The 22,515-nt window shown below is 42.0% G+C and overlaps 1 protein-coding gene across 1 annotated transcript in view; it reads right to left on the bottom strand.

Moving 5' to 3' along the window:
• Positions 1 to 8,854: 8,854 nt before the first annotated feature.
• LOC112248443 (leucine-rich repeat transmembrane neuronal protein 4-like) overlaps positions 8,855 to 22,515 on the bottom strand; it is a 31,229-nt gene continuing 17,568 nt past the window's right edge. The window contains exon 12 of the mRNA XM_042320159.1: positions 8,855 to 8,974. Coding sequence (XP_042176093.1) covers positions 8,855 to 8,974 — 120 coding nt within the window. The remainder of the gene's footprint in view (positions 8,975 to 22,515) is intronic.

Here is a 22,515-nt window from a genome sequence, read left to right as displayed (position 1 = left end):
AATCTGACTTTATGGCTGTCGTCACTGTTTAAAGATGAGTTGATGTGATTTGTGGCTTTGATGATGTTGTGTACAGGGTTGTTTGATTACCATGCTGGTTGATGATGGGTGAATTAGGAGAGAGAGGGGGGATATAAGCCAATGGACTTAATTAGTCAGGGCTGAGGATAACATAAAATTATGCAGCATCGATCGACAGGGAGAGCATTCATTGATCACACTAAGCTTTCAGAACAGGATATTGGCCATTGGAAACTCTCAAAGGGCAATGCCATCATATCAGTGTATATTAATAAGGATTAACAAGAAAATGAATGCATCAAACATTACAAAAATTTAGACGGGATTGTACACATTACCATAGACTTTCTCTCTCTGGTTTTTCTTATCACCATTCTCTCCATAATTATGTCTTTCTCTTTCAAAATGTACCTCTTCTCTATACCAATGTAGCAAAATTGGGGGGTAGCCCTGACCAGGACTAGAACCTGGGTCCAGCAACTGTCAAGCCAACACCATAATCATTACGCCAAGAGGTCTGTACTTGTAGACAATGTCGCTCAGTGTTGGGTTAAGGTTGCTAGAATATTAATTAACTCTTTATTTTTATTTTTATGTAAGCCTTTATAAAGACTAAAGAACTGACAGTGGACAAACTTTAATTAACATAACCATAGACAACCAACTGGTATAACACTTCCACTCCCAGTTAGCCTAAATGAACTAACTGAAAGCCAAGCCCTCACTAAACCACACCTACAATGATTGTACCTTTTATATTCAAAATATTTTGTAAAAAAAATAAATCCTAAAAGGTTCCAAACAGTACCATTTGAGTTTGTATGTGTACCTTTGTCTATTTTTATATTTTTGTACCCCGGGAAACAATACTGTAACCTAACTGTATAATTTTGTCTGAGAATATATGCTCTGTTAGTTGTCCTACCAGGCCTAACAGATGAAAAGCAGCCAAAGTGAATCTGTCCACCAGCCACACCTCAGATAACCCTATCTATCTTAGTACATTTGGCAAGGGAGGCACCTAATGACACCACAGGTTAGCAAACAAACCATCTTGACAGATGTCCAAATTACAAGTAAACAACCTAACAGGGAAAGCAAACAAATGACCAAACTGGAGAAGCCAGGCAGAAGCATGCTACTTTCCAACAGCCATACTAAAATAGCATGTGTGAGTTATGGTGTGTCAATGGTGTGTCAATGTCAGAGGCAGTTAAGTACATATATTTGTTTTTTTAAGGTGTGATGTCACTGAGACAAGGAGGGCAGGGGGGCTGCAGTCACTCACTGCCTCAATGACTTACGTGACTGGAATACTTGCTCATATCTGTGTATTCATCATTCAAAGCATCTCAATGAAATGGCACCGCTGAGAGCGATGATTTAAAAAATAAATTATATATTCCTTTTTCCTTTGAATTACACATTTACATTATCAAGAGACCACTTGACTATCATAATTATAAACTAGTCCCGGGAGCCTTTTACCTGACATGATGCACAGAAACAACATCTTTGTCTTTGTCAGTTGTCTATCATCATCACTCTCACCTCAACCTTCTCTCTGTGTATCTAATTCTCTTTTATGATTACAGTTGTCTCCTTTCCAGCTATGGTGACTCATTTTGTGCCCACACACTGTGTGACATCCATGTGACCACATCATAAAACCAATTATCAGCGGCCAAGTAGAGGCTCAGAGTTCCCTTATCTCATAGGCAGAGACTGCAGCAAGGGATAATATTACATATTAAACCCAGGACCAGCTTTATACAGAATTGTATGATACACTATTAGAAAAAAATATTCTGTCTATAACCTAAAAGGGTTCTTTGGCTGTCCCCTTTGAATAACCCTTTTTGGTTCTAGGCAGAACCCTTTTGGTTCTAGGTAGAACTCTTTTGGGTTCCATGTAGATACCTTTTCCACAGAGAGAACCCAAAAGTGTTCCACCTGGAACCAAAAAGCCAAAGAACCCCTTTGGAACCCTTTCTTCTAAGAGCGTAGGGATAGGAATGCTGCATTATACAGCATGAAACAATAAGTTTCTAAGATGGAAGATTACTAGTCCTTATCATGCTAATATCCAGTTGGCTTTCACAATCACAAAGTATCTCAGTCGTCATGTGTGCCTATTCAAGCCTTTTCATTAAGCTCATCTTAGCAGGTTAAGGTCACAGGATCTGATTTGAGGACTGATCATAAGCTTTAGGGTGGCATCAGAGAGGAAAAGGCGAAGCAAGAGGGCTTACTCTGCCCAAAATCTGTCCATGTTGAGCACATCATTAATTATTAAGCAAGTGAGGAGTTTTTTTTCAATGGGGGCAATGAGTGTCGAATTTAGTCAAGATAAAAATGAATTGCTATTTGTAGACGTGAAGCTCATTTGATCTAATAGAAGTTTCGTAAGGCCTAGGTTGTTACAAATGTACTCATATAAGTGTGAATCACGTGACATCCCAGCCATTAAAACATATATATATATATCAGTTGTCCCTGTTTAAATTCGAAACGGACCATGCATATTCATGAGGCTAGCATAGCATCTCACACTTCACTGAATACAGGCGGCTGATATCAAAATATTCAAAAAAGTATTCAAATAACGAGATGTATCCACCAATCCAAAGAGTGCTTGATAGCCCACTGTTCCACTATGTGGACAACAAATACCATTGTCAGGGCAGAGACAAAAACATCTCGTCATTATATCCAGTGTCTCAGGTGACATTCCGTGCCACAATGCAGGGAGTTGTGGGAAACTAGAAAAGTACATTTCCTCAAGAAAATGTGTGCGCTTTCTACCTTGTCTTGAAGTATTTACGGTTGTGAAAAGGATCTCAACATTTTTTTCAATTTCTGCTTAAAATGTCATACCCAAATCTAACTGCCTGTAGCTCAGGACCTGAAGCAAGGATATGAATATTGTTGATACCATTTGAAAGGAAACACTTTGAAGTTTGTGGAAATGTGAAATGAATGTAGGAGAATATAAAATATTAGATCTGGTAAAAGATAATTCAAACAAAAGAGACAGCAGGGGTTCAAACTGTAGAACCCAGTTCCTACATTTGAATATAAAAATGGATTTGATCAAACAAAACAATGCTACATTTTATCTCTGAGACCCTCGGGATGACAAATCAACGCAAGATTACTTTATGTAACTACATTATTTACCTTCAGAGGTGAATGTATTAAACCAGTTGCCATGATAAAAGTGTTTTGTTGTTGTGCACTCTCGTCAAACAATAGCATGGTATTTTTTCACTGAAATAGCTACTGTAAATTTGACACTGCAGCTAGATTAATAATAATTTAAGCTTTCTGCCCATATAAGACATGTCAATGTCCCAGAAAGTGGCTGTTGATGACAGCGTCATTCTAGTCACATTAGCAACAACCGTCCTGGTTTAGGGACACCGATCCCATAGAGCAGTGATTCCCAAACTTGTTATAGTCCCATACCCCTCAAAACATTCAATCTCCAGCTGCGTACCCCTCTAGCACCAGGGTCAGCGCACTCTCAAATGTTGTCTTTTGCCATCATTGTAAGCCTGTCACACACACACACTATACGATACATTTATTAAACATAAGAATGAGTGTTTTTGTCACAACCCAGCTCGTGGGAAGTGACAAAGAGCTCTTATAGGACCAGGGCACAAATAATAATATATTAATAATCAATAATTTTGCCCTTCATTTAACCATCTTACATATACAACCTTATTTGTTCATCGAAAATTGTGAATAACTCAGCACAAGTTAATGAGAAGGGTGTGCTTGAAAGGATGCACATAACTCTGCAAAGCCTCTGTTGGGTTGTATTGGAGAGCATCTCAGTCTTAAATCATTTTCCAAACACAGTCTGTGCCTGTATTTAGTGTTCATGCTAGTGAGGGCCGAGAATCCACTCTCACATAGGTATGTGGTTGCAAAGGGCATCAGTGTCTTAACAGCAAGATTTGCCAAGGCAGGATACTCTGAGCGCAGCCCAAACCAGAAGTCTGGCAGTGGCTTCTGATTAAATTCAATTTCGCAGAACCGCTTGTTGCAGTTCTTGGATAACGAATCCTGGATTCCTGGATAACGAATCCAGTTGTTTGCGTCATTCTTTTCGGGAAAGTACCTGCGTAATTGCGCACCCAACTTACTCAGGTGCTTCGATATATCACATTTGACATTGTCCGTAAGCTTGAGTTCATTTGCACACAAAACAATCGTACAATGATGGAAAGATTGTGTGTTGTTCTTGTTAATGCAAACAGAGAAGAGCTCCAAGTTCTTAATCATAGCTTCAATTTTGTCCCGCAAATTGAATATAGTTGGAGAGTCCCTGCATTCTTAGATTCAGATCATTTAGGCGAGAAAAAAATATCACCCAGATAGGCCAGTCGTGTGAGAAACTCATCATCATGCAAGTGGTCAGACAAATGAAAATTATGGTCAGTTAAGAAAACTTTAAGCTTGTCTCTCAATTTAAAAAAAAGTGTCAATACTTTGCCCCTTGATAAACAGCTGTTGTAAAAGCGTTATATGGTCACTACCCATATCATTGCATAGTGCAGAAAATTCACGAGAGTTCAGGGGCCTTGCTTTAACAAAGTTAACCATTTTCACTGTAGTGTCCAAAATGTCTTTCAAGCTGTCAGGCATTCCCTTGGCAGCAAGAGCCATTTGGTGGCTGCTGCAGTGTACCCACGTGGCGTCGGGAGCAACTGCTTGCACGCACGTTACTACTCCACTATGTCTGCCTGTCATGGCTTTTGCGCCATCAATACAGATTCCAACATGAGCAGCAGCTACTTTTGGCTACATTTGGACCGTTAGTGGAATTCCCACGAGAGAGTAGCTACCTGTGTTTGACATTGTTGTTATTTCGCTGAACACTAGATGTTTTAATTGTATTTTTGGCAGTGAAATGAGGCTACTCAGGCGAGGGAAAAAGCCACTGAAATGTATAGCCCTGTTGGAAAATATAAATGGACTGTTTGAAACTGTGAAAAAAAATTAATGAAGTTTTATTTTTTTAATGTGAATCACGTTTTTATTTGGCGTACCCCGACGGCATTGCGTGTACCCCTGGGGTCCATAGAGGATATGGAACCCAAAAGCGTTCTAACTGGAACCAAAAAGGGTTCTTTCTACCTGGAACCAAAAAGGGTAATCCTATGGGAGACAGCCAAAGGACTCTGCAGTAGTAGAAGTGGTGACAGCGGCAGTTGTAGTAGTATTTACAGTATAATTACTGTACAAGGGACATTGGTAGTGACTGTGGTAAATAGTAGCATAGTATCAACATGTACTATTCTAGTCCATGGAGCTTTTATGCAAATGTAAAATGGTTATAGTTGAAAGAATAAATAGTATCAGAAATCTGAAAGCAAGCAATCGAAGTTGAGTCTATCAAGGCACAAGGTGAGACCCAAATGCAGACACAGGAGGCAGATGGTTGGAGTCTTACAATGTTTATTAATCCAAAGGGGTAGGCAAGAGAATGGTCGTGGACAGGCAAAAAGGTCAAAACCAGATCAAAGTCGAGGAGGTACAGAGTGGCAGACAGGCTCATGGTCAAGGCAGGCAGAATGGTCAGGCAGGCGGGTACAAAGTCCAGAAACAGGCAAGGTTCAAAACCGGGAGGACTAGAGCAAGGATTAAAAACATTTTTTTTTACATTTCACCTTTATTTAACCAGGTAGGCTAGTTGAGAACAAGTTCTCATTTACAACTGCAACCTGGCCAAGATAAAGCAAAGCAGTGTGACACAGACAACAACACAGAGTTACACATGGAGTAAACAATAAACAAGCCAATAACACAATAAACAAGTCAATGACACAGTAGAAAAAATAAAGTCTATATACATTGTGTACAAAAAGCATGAGAAGGTAGGCAATAAATAGGCCATAGGAGCGAATGAATACAATTTAGCAGATTAACACTGGAGTGATAAATGAGCAGATGATGATGTGCAAGTAAAGATATTGGTGTGCAAAAGAGCAGAAAAGTAAATCAAATAAAAGCAGTATGGGGATGAGTTAGGTAGATTGGGTGGGCTATTTACAGATGGACTATGTACAGCTGCAGCGATCGGTTAGCTGCTCAGATAGTTGATGTTTAAAGTTGGTGAGGGAAATAAATGCAAAAAGCAGGAGAACGGGAAAACCGCTGGTTGACTTGGAAACATACAGTACGAACTGGCACGGATAGACAGGAAACACAAAGATAAATACACTGGGGAAATAAGCAACACCTGGAGGGGGTGGAGACAATCACAAGGACAGGTGAAACAGATCAGGGCGTGACAGAGTCCGTCTGCACATTTCAAGGTTGGTTTGGTGTTGATACTGTAGCTTATACGGTTCAAGAGGAGTAGCGTCTAGTATTTGTTTTTGTTTACCATTCACACTAATGAATTCATTCCCCTTCCACAGCCCTTAAAATACCAGACCTGATATTGATATCACAATTCTTCCTTACTCTTCCTCTCCCTCATTCTAAGGTGTTCCCTTTAAATTATAAAGTATATTGTTCCCTCTCCCCCATGCATCTGATTGAGGAAGAGGAGGGGGGCGTGGAGAGAAAAGAGAGGGAAGGGTATGTAGAGGGAGAGGAGAAGGATAAAGAGTTTAGACTTCTTATGAACAGTAAAAAATATGTATTGCATGAGGGTACCTGGGGAACAAATAAACTCATATAGTCAGCTACGCTAGGAGAACTAAGAAGGTAGACGGTAAATTGTATAAGGGGTGGATAGAAGGTCAATTGCATAAGAGGTGGACATACTGTACATACAGTGACAAGAAAACGTATGTGAACCCTTTGGAATTACCTGAATTTCTGCATAAATTGGTCATCAAATTTGATCTGATCTTCATCTAAGTCACAACAATAGACAAACATTGTGTGCTTAAACTAATAACACAAATTATTGTATTTTTCTTGTCTATATTGAATACATTATTTAAACATTCACAGTGTAGGTTGGGGAAAAGTATGTGAACCCCTAGTCTAATGACTTCTCCAAAAGCTAATTGGAGTCAGGAGTCAGCTAACCTGGAGTCCAATCAATGAGACAAGATTGGAGATGTTGGTTAGAGCTGCCTTGCCCTATAAAAAACACTCACAAAATTTGAGTTTGCTATTCACAAGAAGCATTGCCTGATGTGAACCATGCCTCAAACAAAAGAGATCTCAGAAGGCCTAAGATTAAGAATTGTTGACTTGCATGAAGCTGGAAAGGGTTACAAAAGTATCTCTAAAAGCCTTGATGTTCATCAGTCCATGGTAAGACAAATTGTCTATAAATGGAGAAAGTTCAGCACTGTTGCTACTCTCCCTAGGAGTGGCCGTCCTGCAAAGATGACTGCAAGAGCACAGCGCAGAATGCTCAATGAGGTTAGGAAGAATCCTAGAGTGTCAGCTAAAAACTTCCAGAGATCTCTGGAACATGCAAACATCTCTGTTGACAAGTTTACGATACGTAAAACACTAAACAAGAATGGTGTTCATGGGAGGACATTACGGAGAAGACACTGCTGTCCAAAAAAACCCATTGCTGCACATCTGAAGTTTGCAGAAGGGCACCTGGATGTTCCACAACGCTACTGGGAAAATATTCTGTGGACAGATGAAGCTACAGTTGAGTTGTTTGGAAGGAACACACAACACTATGTGTGGAGAAAAAAATGCACAGCACACCAACATCAAAACCTCATCCCAACTGTAAAGTATGGTGGAGGGAGCATCATGGTTTGGGGCTGCTTTGCTGCCTCAGGGCCTGGACAGCTTGCCATCATCGACAGAAAAATGAATTCCCAAGTTTATCAAGACATTTTGCAGGAGAATGTTAGGCTATCTATCCACCAATTGAAGCTCAACAGAAGTTGGGTGATGCAACAGGACAACGATCCAAAACACAGATGTAAATCAACAACAGAATGGCTTCAACAGAAGAAAATATGCCTTCTGGAGTGGCCCAGTCAGAGTCCTGACCTCAACCTGATTTGAGATGCTGTGGCATGACCTCAAGAGAGCAGTTCATACCAGACATCCCAAGAATATTGCTGAACAGAAACAGTTTTGTAAAGAGGAATGGTCCAAAATTCCTCCTGACCTTTGTGCAGGTCTGATCCACAACTACAGAAAATGTTTGGTTGAGGTTATTGCTGCCAAAAGAGGGTCAACCCGTTATTAAATCCAAGGCTTCACATACATTTTCCACCTTGCACTGTGAATGTTTACACTTGTGTGTTCAAAAAAGACATGAAAACGTATAATTGTTTGTGTTAGTTTAAGCAGACTGTGTTTGTCTATTGTTGTGACCTAGATGAAGGTCAGATCAAATTTGATAACCAATTTATGCAGAAATCCAGGCATTTTCAAAGGGTTCACATACTTTTATTGCCACTGTATAGTTATCTGTGCCAATAAATTGCGTCCCTTGTGTTTTAAGGACTGCATGGGCATTGATTGAGTTATTTTATCTAATCAGAAGAAACTACTCTGAGCTTAACCCAAAATGTGTGCCGAGCCTTATTCTCCACAGACAGGGAAAACATTGTTTATTTAGTCACAAGGGACAGTAATTGGAAAATTGTTGTCACATGTGCTCCCTCTCCGGCCTTATTCATAAAATTATTCACTCCCTGAACTTGCTTCCCGACTCTCAGCGCAGATCGTTACAGAATAACGCCTCACCTATGGGTAGTATCAGGGAGTGTTTTTTTTGTGTGTCAGGTGGAATGACTTCGGGTCCGGGAGCCGCTACAGGTTTTCATGCCTCAGCCAGATCGCCAGGCTCCCCTGTCTCAGCCGGCTCGTTGGGCTTTCATGCCTTCGTCGGATTGCCAGGCTCCCCTGTGTCCACCAGCTCATCAGGCTCTCGTGCCTCAACCTGGATCTCCAGGCTCCTCTGCCTCAGCTGGTCTGTCAGGTTCCCGCGTCCCAGCTGGCAACAGGTTCCCGCACATCAGCAGGGGTGACCAGTCTGCTCCTGGTCCCCGGAGCCGATCCTGGAGCCGAATGCGCTGAGGAGGGGGTACCGGCATGTGTGCTCCCTCTCCGGCCTCTAGGTCACCAGGCTGCTCGTTATGGCGCACACCTGTCACCATCGTTACGCGCACCTGCATATCATCAGACTCACCTGGACTCCATCTCTTCCTTGATTACCTTCTCTATATATGTCACTCCCTTTGGTTCTTTCCCCAGGCGTTATTGTTTCAGTTTCCTGTCTGTGCGTTGTTCGTGTTTCTTTCATTAAATGATTCACTCCCTGAACTTGCTTCCTGACTCTCAGCGCACATTGTTACAATTGTGGTAATTTGGAATTAGTAAAGGTCACAAATCTTAAAAAGACAGGACATAGAGTACGTTCGGAATGTATTCAGATCCCTTGACTTTTTCCACATTTTGTTACATTACACCCTTATTTTAAAATGTATTAAATCATTTGTTTCCCTCATCAATCTACACAGTTTCCCTACATCATCCTTGAGATGTTTCTACAACTTGGAGTACACCTGTGATAAATTCAATTGATTGGACATGATTTGGAAATGCGGAGCAAAAACCAAGCCATGTCCAATTAATTGAATTTATCACAGGTGTACTCCAAGTTGTAGAAACATCTCAAGGATGACCAATGGAAACAGGATGCACCTGAGCTCAATTTTGAGTCTCATAGCAAAGGGTCTGAATACGAAGGAATTGTCCGTAGAGCTCCGAGACAAGACTGTGTCGAGGTACAGATCTGGGCAAGGGTACCAAAAAATGTCTGCAGCATTGAAGGTCCCCAAGAACACAGTGGCCTCCATCATTCTTAAATGGAAGAAGTTCGGAACCACCAAGACTCTTCCTAGAGCTGGCCGCCCGGCCAAACTGAGCAATCGGGGGAGAAGAGCCTTGGTCAGAGAGGTGACCAAGAACCCTATGGTCACTCTGAGAGAGCTCCAGAGTTCCCCTGTGAAGATGGGAGAACCTTCCAGAAGGATAACCATCTCTGCAGCATTCCACCAATCGGTAGACTGGCCAGACGAAAGTCACTCCTCAGTAAAAGGAACATGACAGCCCTCTTGGACTTTGTCAAAAGGAACCCAAAGGACTCAGACCATGAGAAACAAGATTCTCTGGTCTGATGAAACCAAGATGGACACTTTGGTCTGAATGCCAAGCATCACATCTGGAGGAAACCTGGCACTATCCTCACGGTGAAGCATGGTGGTGGCAGCAGCATCATGCTGTGGGGATGTTTTTCAGCGGCAGGGACTGGGAGACGAGTCAGGATCGAGGGAAAGATGAACGATGATCCTTGTTGAAAACCTTCCATCAGGACAAGATAGTATTTACTCCACCTGCCTGGTTTAGCATCTGATTGGTATGCTTTCAGAAAGTGGTCACACCCCTTGACTTTTTCCACATTTTGTTGTATTACAGCCTGAATTTAAAATGGATTAAATTGAAATTGTGTGTCACTGGCCTACACCCAATACCCCATAATGTCAAAGTGGAATTATGTTTTTAGACAATTTTACAAATTAATTGAAAGTCACATATGTTGCATGGACTCTGTGTACAATAAGTGTTTAACATGCTTTTTGAAGGACTACATCAAACCCCACACATACAATTATCTGTAAGGTCCCTTGGAAAAAAACAAAACTTAAATATCACATTTACATAAGTATTCAGACCCTTTACTCAGTACTTTGTTGAAGCACCTTTGGCAGCGATTACTGTCAGGATTTGGCCAGGATTGTTCCAGTTTTGGCCACTAGATGCCCCCATTGTGCTTTTTGACCCTTTTGTTTTCCCTTGATTCCAGTTATTATTTGCACCTGTGCCTCGTTTCCCTTGAATATATTTAAACCCTTAGTTTTCCTCAGTTCTTTGCTCTGTGTTTGAATGTTAGCACCCAGCCCCAGCGATGCTGTGAACATTTGTTGCGCCAGTTGGACTGTCTTGTGGTACTCTGTTTTTGTTCTCATTTATTTTGGATTATCTTTTGAGGCTTTTTTTCTGCTGTACCTACCACCTTGTGGATTTACCTTTTGACTTGGAGGATTATCTTTTTCTCTTGGAATGACTTTTTGACGTTGTGGATTTATATTTTTGCCTTAAGAACGTTCCTTTTTACTTTATTAAAACACCGTCTCAAGTACTGCTGTGTCACCTCATCTTCTGGGTTCTGCCGACTATTAGTGGCTCAGTTTGCTAAGTGACTGTTTCTCACACCGGAGACCCGAGTTCGTAACTGGGTCTTGACAGATTACAGCCTCGAGTCTTCTTGGGTATGATGGGTTGAGCAGAGAATTTCAAACACAGATTCAACCATTAAGATCAGGGAGGTTTTCCAAAGCCTTGTAAAGAAGGGCACCTATAGGTAGATGGGTATAAATAAAAAAGCATGCATTGAATATCCCTTTGAGAATGGTGAAGTTATTAACTACACTTTGGATGGGGTATCAATACACCCAGTCACAACAAATATACAGGCGTCCTTCCTAACTCAGTTGACGGAGAGGAAGGAAACTGCTCAGGGATTTCGCCATGAGGCCAATGGTGACTTTAAAACAGTTACAGAGTTTAATGTCTGTGATAGTAGAAAACTGAGGATGGATCAAAAACATAATTGTTATTCCACAATAGTTTTTCCCCCCGGATAAGGATAAATGGAATATAGCTAAGCACAGGCAAAATTCTAGAGGAAGATCTGGTTCAGTCTGCTTTCATACAGACACTCGGAGACAAATTCACCTTTCAACAGGACAATAACCTAAAACACAAGGACAAATATACACTGGAGTTGCTTACCAATATGTCATTGAATGTTCGTTAGTGGCCTAGTTTCAGTTTTGACTTAAATCGGCTTGAAAACCTATGGAAAGACTTGAAAATGTCTGTCTAGCAATGATCAATAACCAACTTGACCTTGCTTGAAGAATGTTTTTGAAGGAGCTCTAATCTATTTTTCCAATAAACAAAAAAATCATCAATTTTATGTTTCAAACATTTTTGTGGAAGAACAGTATTTCAACATTGAGCCACATGGTAGTAAAAATCAACACTTATTTATCATAAACATAGAGTATATAGTATGTTCACAGGACATGATGACCTCTGATAAAGCTCTGCTCTAAAATTAGTTGCCAACATCAATCTCACATTCCTATTCTACACACATAAAAATGTACAAAAATACAACACAAACACACATTGCCTCCAGCTACAGTATTAGAGTTGTGATGGTGGACATCAGAATCCAAGAATGTATGTTTAATCTGCCAAAGACAGTGTAGTTTGGCAGAGAGGGAGGATCCATTGAGAGTGTGGTCTCCCAAGCCTTGCCTGGAGGAGAAGTGGAAGGAAGTAGGAACTGCCACTTTCTGATAAACAATTTCGCATGACTTTCTCCATCTGTTTCATGTTCACATTTCTAAGAATCTGCCTGTCACAGATTTGAGGAAGTATATTGAAAAGTGGACGGTTAAATCAATCATGTAAAATGGCTGGCTCAGTAATACAGACATGCTCAAATTTGTTGATACCCCTCCACAAAATACGAAGAATGCACAATTTTCTCTGAAATAACTTGAAACTGACAAAATTGATTGGCATCCACTATTGTTTATTCCATATTTAATAGAAATCAGACTTTGCTTTTGATTTTCTCATACAACATAATATTGTAAATAATAAAACACACGAAAGTGGCATGGACAAAAATGATGGGACCCGTAGCCTAATGTTTTGTTGCGCAACCTTTAGAGGCAATCACTGCAATCACATGTTTTCTGTAGCTCTCAATGAGATTTCTGCACCTGTTAACAGGTAGTTTGGCCCACTCTTCCTGAGCAAACTGCTCCAGATGTCTCAGGTTTGATGGGTGCCTTCTCCAGACTGCAAGTTTCAGATCTTTCCATAGACGTTAGATAGGATTCATATCAGGACTCATAGAAGGCCACTTCAGAATAATTTTTTGTTCTTATCCATTATTGGGTGCTTTTAGCTGTGTGTTTTGGGTCATTATCATGTTGGAGGACCCATGACCTGTGACTGAGACAGAGCTGGGCAGTACGTTTCACTCCAGAATGCCTTGATAGTCTTGAGATTTCATTATGTCCTGCACATATTAAAGGCACCCTGTGCCAGGCGCAGCAAAGCAGCCCCAAAACGTAACCAAGCCTACTCCATGTTTCACTGTACTGTTGGTATGGTGTTCTTTTCTTTGAAACCTTCATTTTTTAGTCGGTGACCATAGAGCTGATGTGACTTGCCAAAAAGCTCCAGTTTTGACTAATCTGTCCAAAGGACATTCTCCCAGAAGGATTGTGGCTTGTCAATATGCATTATAGCAAATTCCAGTCTGGCTTTGTTATGTTTTTCTTTCAAAAGTGGAGTCCTCCTGGGTCTTCTTCCATGGAGCCCACTTTCGCTCAAAAAGCAACGGATGGTGTGATCAGAAACTGACGTACCCTCACCTTGGAGTTCAGCTTTTATCTCTTTTGCCGTTATCCTTGTTTCTTTTTCTACCATTCGCACTCTCCTTCTGTTCAATCTGGGGTTGACTTTCCTCTTACGGACACGCCCAGGGAGGTTGGCTACAGTTCCATGGACCTTAAACTTCTTAATAATATTTGCAACTGTTGTCACAGGAACATCAAGCTGCTTGGACATGGTCTTGTAGCCTTTACCTTTACCATGCCTGTCTATTATTTCCTTTCTGATCTCCTTCTTTGCTTTCTCTATTCCATGTTCAGTGTGGTGCACACAATGATACCAAACAGCACAGTGACTACTTTTCTCCATTTAAATAGGCGAAATGACTGATTTCAAGATTGGAGACGTGTGATACTAATTAAAGAAACTAATTAGTTTGAAATATCACTATAGTCCAATTATTTATTGTATTTTCTAAGGGGTACCAAGAAATGTGTCCAGGCCATTTCAGAATATCTTATAGAATAAGCAATAATTCATCTCTTTTCACAGCTTCTTCGCCTTATTCTATGACATACCAAAGACATGCAAGTATACATGATAAAATAGGTTTTAATTGAATCACTTTTCAGGAGGAATGAAGCATTATTTCAATGAGCTGTAAGGGTACCAACAAATTTGAGCACGTCTGCAAGTAAATTCCTCTTTACTTCCCATTTACAAAAGGCATTTTCTTCGCTATTGCTAGCTAAAATGTTATTGTTGTCATTGACCACTGCCAACTAATGTGGGACATCGGGCAACAACTGAATATGAAAGTAATTCCATGTTATTGAATGCAGCTCATGTTGCATAATCTAGAACTGTTTATGTTCCTACACAAACCAAATGATTAATTATGTGCCATAGTCTTCTTGTTATTTTAATTGAGAATGCAGGAATCTATTTAATTTCAAACTCAATATTGAATAATTTGAACAGTATGAAACTGTCACTTGCTTATCAGAGGTGTCTCTAAAGGATGGAGAAAAAAGTATTGTTTGAAAAAGCTAGCCTTAGCTTTCCTAACTGTCTGTGTATATTGGTTCCTAACTTCCCTGAAAAGTTGCATATCACAGGGGCTATTCGATGCTAATGCAGAACGCCACAGGATGTTTTTGTGCTGGTCAAGCGCAGGCAGGTCTGGAGTGAGCCAAGGACTATATCTATTCCTGGTTCTACATTTTTTGAATGGAGCATGCTTATTTAAGATGGTGAGGAAGGCACTTTTAAAGAATAACCAGGCATCCTCTACTGACGGGATGAGGTCAATGTCATTCCAGGATACCCCGGCCAGTTCAATTAGAAAGGCCTGTTTGCTGAAGTGTTTTAGGGAGCGTTTGACAGTGATGAGGCGTGGTCGTTTGAATGCAGAACCATTACGGATGCAGGCAATGAGGCAGTGATTGCTGAGATCTTGGTTGAAAACAGCAGAGGTGTATTTGGAGGGCGAGTTAGTTTGGTTGATATCTATGAGGGTGCCTGTGTTTACGGATTTGGGGTTGTTTACGGATTTGGGGTTGGTAGGTTCATTAATAACTTTGTGTGAGATTGAGGGCATCAAGCTTAGATTGTAGGATGGCTGGGGTGTTAAGCATGTACCAGTTTAGGTCACCTATCAGCACGAGCTCAGAAGATAGGTGGGGGGCAATCAATTCACATATGGTGTCCAGGGCACAGCTGGGGGAGAGGGTGGTCTATAGCAAGCGGCAACGGTGAGAGACTTGTTTCTGGAAAGGTGAATTTTTAGAAGTAGAAGCTCAAATTGTTTTGGTACAGACCTGGATAGTAAGACAGAACTCTGCAGGCTATCTCTGCAGTAGATTGCAACACCGCCCCCTTTGGCAGTTCTATCTTGGCAGAAAATGTTATAGTTAGGGATGGAAATTTCAGGGTTTTTGGTGGTTTTCCTAAGCCAGGATTCAGACACTAAGACATACGGGTTGGCAGAATGTGCTAAAGCAGTGAATAAAGCAAACTTAGGGAGTAGGCTTCTAATGTTAACATGCATAAAACCAAGGCTTTTACGGTTACAGAAGTCAACAAATGAGAGCACCTGGGGAGTAGGAGTGGAGCTAGGCACTGCAGGTCCGGGATTAACCTCCACATGACCCGAGGAACAGAGAAGTAGGATTAGGGTACGGGTAAAGGCTATAAGAACTGGCCGTGTAGCACATTCGAACAGAGAGTAAAAGGAGCAGGTTTCTGGGCACGATAGTATAGATTCAAGGCATAATGTACAGACAAGGTATGGTAGGAAGAGAGGAAGAGATGTGATGGAAATAAGCAAATTGTATGATGGTAAAATAAAAATGATTATATACTGGAGGTACAAATACATAAAGTCATAATTTTGTTGCTCTCAGGATATAATGTGATTTTCTCTGTATGTCTGACAACAACTTAGAGAAATACAGACCATTAATTATATTCACTGAATGGTAGGTGTATATTGAATTCATAATGAAATCAAATTGATTAAATTAAACATTGTGCTTTAATAAATTAAAAATATGGGTGGTAATGTTGCAAGAGCAATGGTTTGCTTACACTAATTGTTCAACCCTTTCATGTGGTAATTTGCTCAATGCTTGCTGCTCTCATAATGACTGTACTAACACCTGCATCATCCAATGAGGAATTACTTAAATGTTACACTGTCAGACTTGGTGATAGAAACCCTGTCTCCTCCCCTTGAACATAAACAAGCCACTACAATAACTAGTTAATTAAGGGAGGGGAGAGGAGGTGAGGCTGTAGGACTGAATCTTGCTGTCTTTCTTCAAATCAAGGAGGCAGTCTCAATGAAATGTGAGTCACTATTTTGACCAGCGGAAACAACTGGAAAAATCCCAGTGGTTCGTAAGATAGTGGGGAATCAGTGTGTCCTGTTCACTTGAGATCCCACTAAGACATTATTTTTTTTTGGGGGGGGGGCCTGATGCAAAAAAGAAACACATTAGCTGTGCTGGAGATGAAGATTCACTGGACCAGAGCCAGGGCCTCTGTGCAATTACAGAATGTCAGTGGAGAGAGTGTTCTTTTCTAACCACTGGAGTGGTCAATGCCACAGAGGTGACCAGGAGGCATGGTGCTGCTCCATACAGTATGAAACCCCCATTAAACAGAGGTTAATAAATAAATGGAAACAATTCCAAACTCCAGAGATCCCATGGGGATCCAACAGGAGTTGATCATTTGAAACATTGGATACGTTGACTCATTTTGTGCCCTATGATTTTACAAGGACATTTGAATCTACAGTATGTAGTACAGTCTAAAATGAAGGTTACAGTAGGTTTGGTTTGGGCCTGTAATGGTTCCTGGTGGCATTGGAGTCCTCTGGAATGAATATAGTGTTTAGCCACTGAGCGGTTTGTCAGTGAACTCTGGGTAATCTCCAAGCCATGCTCCTGGTAAAGGTCTTGGATTCGTTCTAAGTGAGGCAATGAATAAGAAAACAATTAAATGTTAACATGAGACATTTCTATAAAAGTTTTGTATAAATAAATTAATTATCACAAAATCTGAGTGCAACTGGTATAACAGTTGTAAGCACCTACAATGCATAAAATATGAGATATTTTAAATCTTACCTTCCTATTTAATTACCATATACATAGTGTTAGAACCATTGGCTTTAATGCAAATACATAGGTTAGCGTCACTTAGGGGGCAGCGGCTAGCCTCGAGGTTAGAGAAGTGGGCCAGTTGCTGGTTCAAATCCCAGTGCTGACGTGGGGGAATATCTGCCGGGGAGTGAGCCGGCAACCGGACGGTTGCTGGCATCAAAATCTCAGGTGCCACCTACCACCGGTGTTCCCTTGACTATGGAACTTAACCCCCTAAACTGTTCATTGGGCTGCGGATGTCCTCTGCTCCAGCCTCCCCAATTAAATGTGTGTTTGTGGGTATGTGTATATTGGAGCAGAAAACAAATGTCGATCTCGCGTGGACTAGTGGAGTGGAAAGTATATCTAATATAAATGGCATTGGACCACTTTCCAGGAAAACTATTAATATAGAACAGCATACTACAGAGAAGCACCCATACTGATCATTGCACTCATACTGAGCATTGCACTCATACTGAGCATTGCATTAAAAAGCAAGTTTGCGGCTGTTAGTGATGCATATTCACTAAATTACCATGAATACATTCAATAAATGGATGCAGACTGAGTACTTCACAACATAACACGTTGAGAGGAAGGGAGGATTCAATTAAAATAGTGTTTTATCGCAACATTAAATTAATTACAAAAAGCATTATGAAATACAAATTATTGTCATCTGTAATAATTAGTACATTACAGTATGAGTTGGTCTGGAAGGAAAGACATCAGCCAGAGTATACCACAACATGCAATGGAATGCTCATCTTAATCAATCGTTGTGAAATCAAATAGGTTTCTTGCTCACAGCTAGGGTTAGAAAGGGTCAGAAACTTTCCGGTAAATTTACAGAATTTTCCATGGGAAAATTTGGGGAATTTTGCTTAAATTCATCAGAAAAGTTAGCTTATAACAGTTAACCTTTTTTTGTGGGATACAAATAAGGCAATTATAGGTCTTGTGGCATATTTTGGTGGAATTATCCCCAATTCAATGGAATTGCAACCCTCTGCATGCACAGTGCACTCTTCCATCACATGTACAGCGGATTCTCAATATCTTGCACACTAATGAGATGCTAATGAGCCCACACTACTTACTACCCTGTCTGAGCCATGGACTACATGCTTCTGGTAAGTTTTGATTACAACACTGGGTGTGAATATATTTTATATATAACATACATAATTTTTTGTTAACTGGTAAATAGTAGCCTACAGCAAAGTGTGTTTAAATCATTTCTATCTTGTTAACAATTTCTGCTAGTTTGTTTTTGCTACCATGTGGGCTTGCTTGAGCATGCTAACTGAGAAGTGTTAATTCACCTGTTTCCATACATTTATCTTACAAAGGAGTTGTTTAATCTAACTGCTTAACTATTTATCTGTACATGGAATTGTATTTGTGGTTTTTTTACTAATTATTTTCAAATCTTTACAGGAAAATTCCACGGGCACTATCTGATGTGTGGAGACATTTCACTGCATCTAATGTAGAAAGAAAAGCTATGTACATTTGCAAATACTGAGCCAAATCATGTGTGAAGAATGCAACAAAGATGCAGAATCATCTAGCCAAGTGCATAAAGTTCCCTCAGAACAAGCAACCTCTGACAAAAGTCAGAATCAGACACCTTATCGATAGCAGAAGCTCATGGTCCTCCTGGAATCAGAAGTGTTTTTGACTCAATGGAGGAACGTAGTCAGAGAAATGCTGATGAATGTCTTGCTCAAGCTGTGTATGCAACTGGTTCACCTCTGATGCTCACAGGCAATGTGTATTGGAAGAGATTTCTGAATGTTCTCCGCCCAGCATATACCCCTCCAACCAGACATGCTTAATCTACTAATTTGCTGGATGCAGATTTCAAGTGAAGGTCAAGCAAATCATAGATAAAGCAGACTGTATTGCAATCATCTCTGATGGGTGGGTGAATGTTTGTGGGCAAGGAATAATTAACTACATCATCTCCACCCCTCAACCAGTATTCTACAAGAGCACAGACACAAGGGACAACAGACACACCAGTCTCTACATTGCAGATGAGCTGAAGGCAGTCATCGATGACCCTGGTCCATAGAAGGTATTTGCACTGGTGACAGACAATTCTGTGAACATGAAGGCTGCTTGGTCTAAAGTGGAGGAGTCCTACCCTCACATCACACCCATTGGCGGTGCTGCTCATCCATTGAATCTGCTCCTCAAGGACATCATGGCACTGAAAACAATGGATACACTCTACAAGAGAGCCAAGGAAATGGTTAAGTATGTGAAGGGTCATCAAGTTGTTGTTTTTTTAACTAGGTGTCACGCCCTGGTCTTAGTATTTTGTGTTTTCTTTATTTATTTGGTCAGGCCAGGGTGTGACATGGGTTTATTTTGTGATGTGTTTGTGTATTGGGGTTTTTCGTAGGTTTTGGGATTGTGGCTTAGTGGGGTGTTCTAGCAAAGTCTATGGTTGCCTGAGGCGGTTCTCAATCAGAGGCAGGTGATTCTCGTTGTCTCTGATTGGGAACCATATTTAGGCAGCCATATTATTTGAGTGTTTCGTGGGTGATTGTTCCTGTCTCTGTGTTAGTTGTCACAAGACAGGCTCAGTCACTTTGTTTTTTTCTTTTTTCCTTGTTTTGGAAGAGAAGAGAACGAGCGCCATTCTCCTTGCGGAGATGGTGCAAAATACATCAACACGGTCGGTCCCTGGGATTGGGCTGGCCAACACGATTCAGTTTGCTTGGAAGGAAAAGGAGTTGGAGCCTTTAGGACGGGAAACTTTTGGAAGGATAATATTGATGGGGATTCTAAAGCTGACGGTGAAGGACGTGTTTTGTTTCCAAGGCAACTCGTTGGAGGGAGCATACGACGTGGCACTATATACAGAGGAGAAACACGATGATATCCTGAGAAGGGCAAGAGCAGTGGGAGGTGAGAGGCCGATGAGCCACTATGAAATAACAAGCCTGGCGAAGAACAACTTTAGGGTTGTAACTGTCAACATTTACAACCCATATGTTAAGGACGAAGAGGTGAGGGCCTTTCTGGGGAGATACATGGATAATGTCTCCTCAGCAAGGCACCTCAAAGACTCCCTTGGGTTTTGGAATGGGAGGAGAGGCTTCCAGGCCCTCCTCAAGGAGGACCCAAAGGGACATGGTGGCTACCTCCATCCTCCTGCTATGTTCTCCCTAGGGGCTGACAGGGGGACGTTGTTTTATGCACGTCAGCCCCCATTTTGCAGGCGCTGTATGGCCTACGGCCACATATTTGCTTCGTGCAGCACAAGAAAATGCAGATTTTGTGGATCTGAGGAACACGAGGCGAGGGATTGTGACAAGCCTAAGGCGTGCCACGGGTGTGGCTCGTCAGCACACCTGTGGCGGGGTGCCCGGCCCGTCAGAGGTCATATGCGTCTGCGGCTGGGGGGAGCAGGAGCGGGGGATGGGGGAAGAAGAGGAGGGGAAGGAAGCACGCCTCATGACCAGAGTACAGGTCCAGAGGGGAAGGCCGCAAGGAAGGAGGAGGAGCAAGAAGCGGCGGATGGAAGAGAGAAGGAAACAGAAGGCACGGGAGTAGGAGAACCAGGAAAAGCGGCGGAAGAAGGCAACCGAGTGGAGGAGCATGAGAGAGAAGAAAGCGAGGGAGGAGTGTTGGAGAAGGAGACGGTGGAAGAGCAAGTGGACTGGGGGGAAAGTGCCCTGGTGGAAGAGATGAGGGGTATGGTGGAGGAGCTGGCGGGGGGGGGTGGTATCTCTCCACTGCCGCCATCACCAAAGAAGAGAATGAAGAGGAGGGTGAGATTGGCCGACAGTGAGAGGGAGGGGATGGCCAAGAGAGTGATGGGGGTGGGAGAAACCTCTGGGTTGCTGCTGGTTTCCCCAGGGCCTCAACTTCTGTTGGGTGGGGACACACCTAACAAGACTCAAGACTGGGTACAGGAGGAGGTGGGGAGTTTTTTGTTTAGGGACTCAGCCTCCCGATTTTTTCCAAACCAGCTGCAGCACTGGGGAGGGGGAGGAGTGTGGGGGTAGACCCAGGGTGCAGGGCACCCCGGAGCCAAACACTATTCCTGCATCCTGGGTTGATGAGATGGAGGAAGAGGGGGATGTCGGGAGTACGGATGGTGTTCTCACCGGTAGATATGGAGCAGGGAGCATCGGGTGAGTCTCCTGTTTTTGTTTTTTTTCTGTCTGGGTTTAGTATTTGAGTGTATTACATGTTTTTATTTTATTCTTTCATGGGGTCTAATTTTACTTTTGTTAGTTTAAATGTAAGGGGTTTAAGGGATTTTGTTAAGAGGAGGGTGGTTTTTAGTTATTTGGAGGTTGTGGGGTTTGATTTTTGTTTTTTACAGGAGGTTCACCTGAGGGATGGAGGGGATGTTAGTAGGTTTAAGAGGGAGTGGGACAAGGGGAGTCGGTTTGGGGTATTGGGGGTGCACTCATCGGGGTAGGGATTTTGTGTGGGCACAGGGAGGTAAAAGTGGAGGATTATTTTGTGGTAATGCAGGGGAGGGTTATAGGGGTGGATGTCACGATAAGGGATTGTAAATTTAGATTAGTGGTGGTGTATGGGCCACAGGTGGTGGCAGACAGGAGGGAGATGGTGGACTGTCTGACGCCCCTGTGTGTCACAAATAGGACATTAGTGATAGGGGGGATTTTAATACAGATTTAGGAATAGGGGGGATAGCAGTGCAGGCGCCATTACCGGGCTAATGGCTTGCCATGGTCTGGTTGATGGTGGTCTGAACACCACTCCGAAAATGGCCGGTCCTACATGGCGCAACTCCAGGGGGGTTGAGCGGAGGCTCGACTATATTTTTGTACCCAGGTCTTTGGGTAAGTTGTGACGGGGTGCTCCTGCAGGTGGGGTCACCAGTCTGCCTCTTTGGTAGGGGGTACTGGAAGTTAGATCGGGATGTGCTGGAGGAGCAGGCTTTTGTTGACGGGTTTTATGGTTTCTTTTGGAGGCTTGAAGGCCTCCGGTCCATGTGCGAGGGGGTGTTAGAGTGGTGGGAATTAGTTAAGGTGAGGATTAGGGCTTTTATAATAGGGTATTGCAAGAGGAAAAAAAGGGAGGAGAGGAGGGAGGTGGATCGTATCCAAAGGTTAATTGAACTCGAGTACGAGGCAGGCAACCTCGGCGGGTCGTTTGACTGGGAGAGATCCGCTACCCTAAAGGCGCAGCTCAGGGAGTTGAGACTTGTTCTGCTATGTTCTTTAAGTCTGTTAGGGCCAGACAGAGTAGGAAGGTAATGCATGGCGTTAGGGAAGAAAATGGTAGTATAGTTAGAGAACCAGAGGATATGGTCAGGGTGACAACTGATCATTTCCAAGGTTTATTTAAGGAAAGGGAAATAGATGTAGAGCAGGGAAATGTGTTTTTAGAACACTTGTCCAGGCGG

The sequence above is a fragment of the Oncorhynchus tshawytscha genome, linkage group LG04 (assembly GCF_018296145.1).
Source record: "Oncorhynchus tshawytscha isolate Ot180627B linkage group LG04, Otsh_v2.0, whole genome shotgun sequence".
In the NCBI taxonomy this organism is placed as follows: domain Eukaryota; kingdom Metazoa; phylum Chordata; class Actinopteri; order Salmoniformes; family Salmonidae; genus Oncorhynchus; species Oncorhynchus tshawytscha.
The sequence above is the reverse complement of the archived record's forward strand: the minus strand, read 5'-3'. Positions and strand labels throughout refer to the sequence as shown.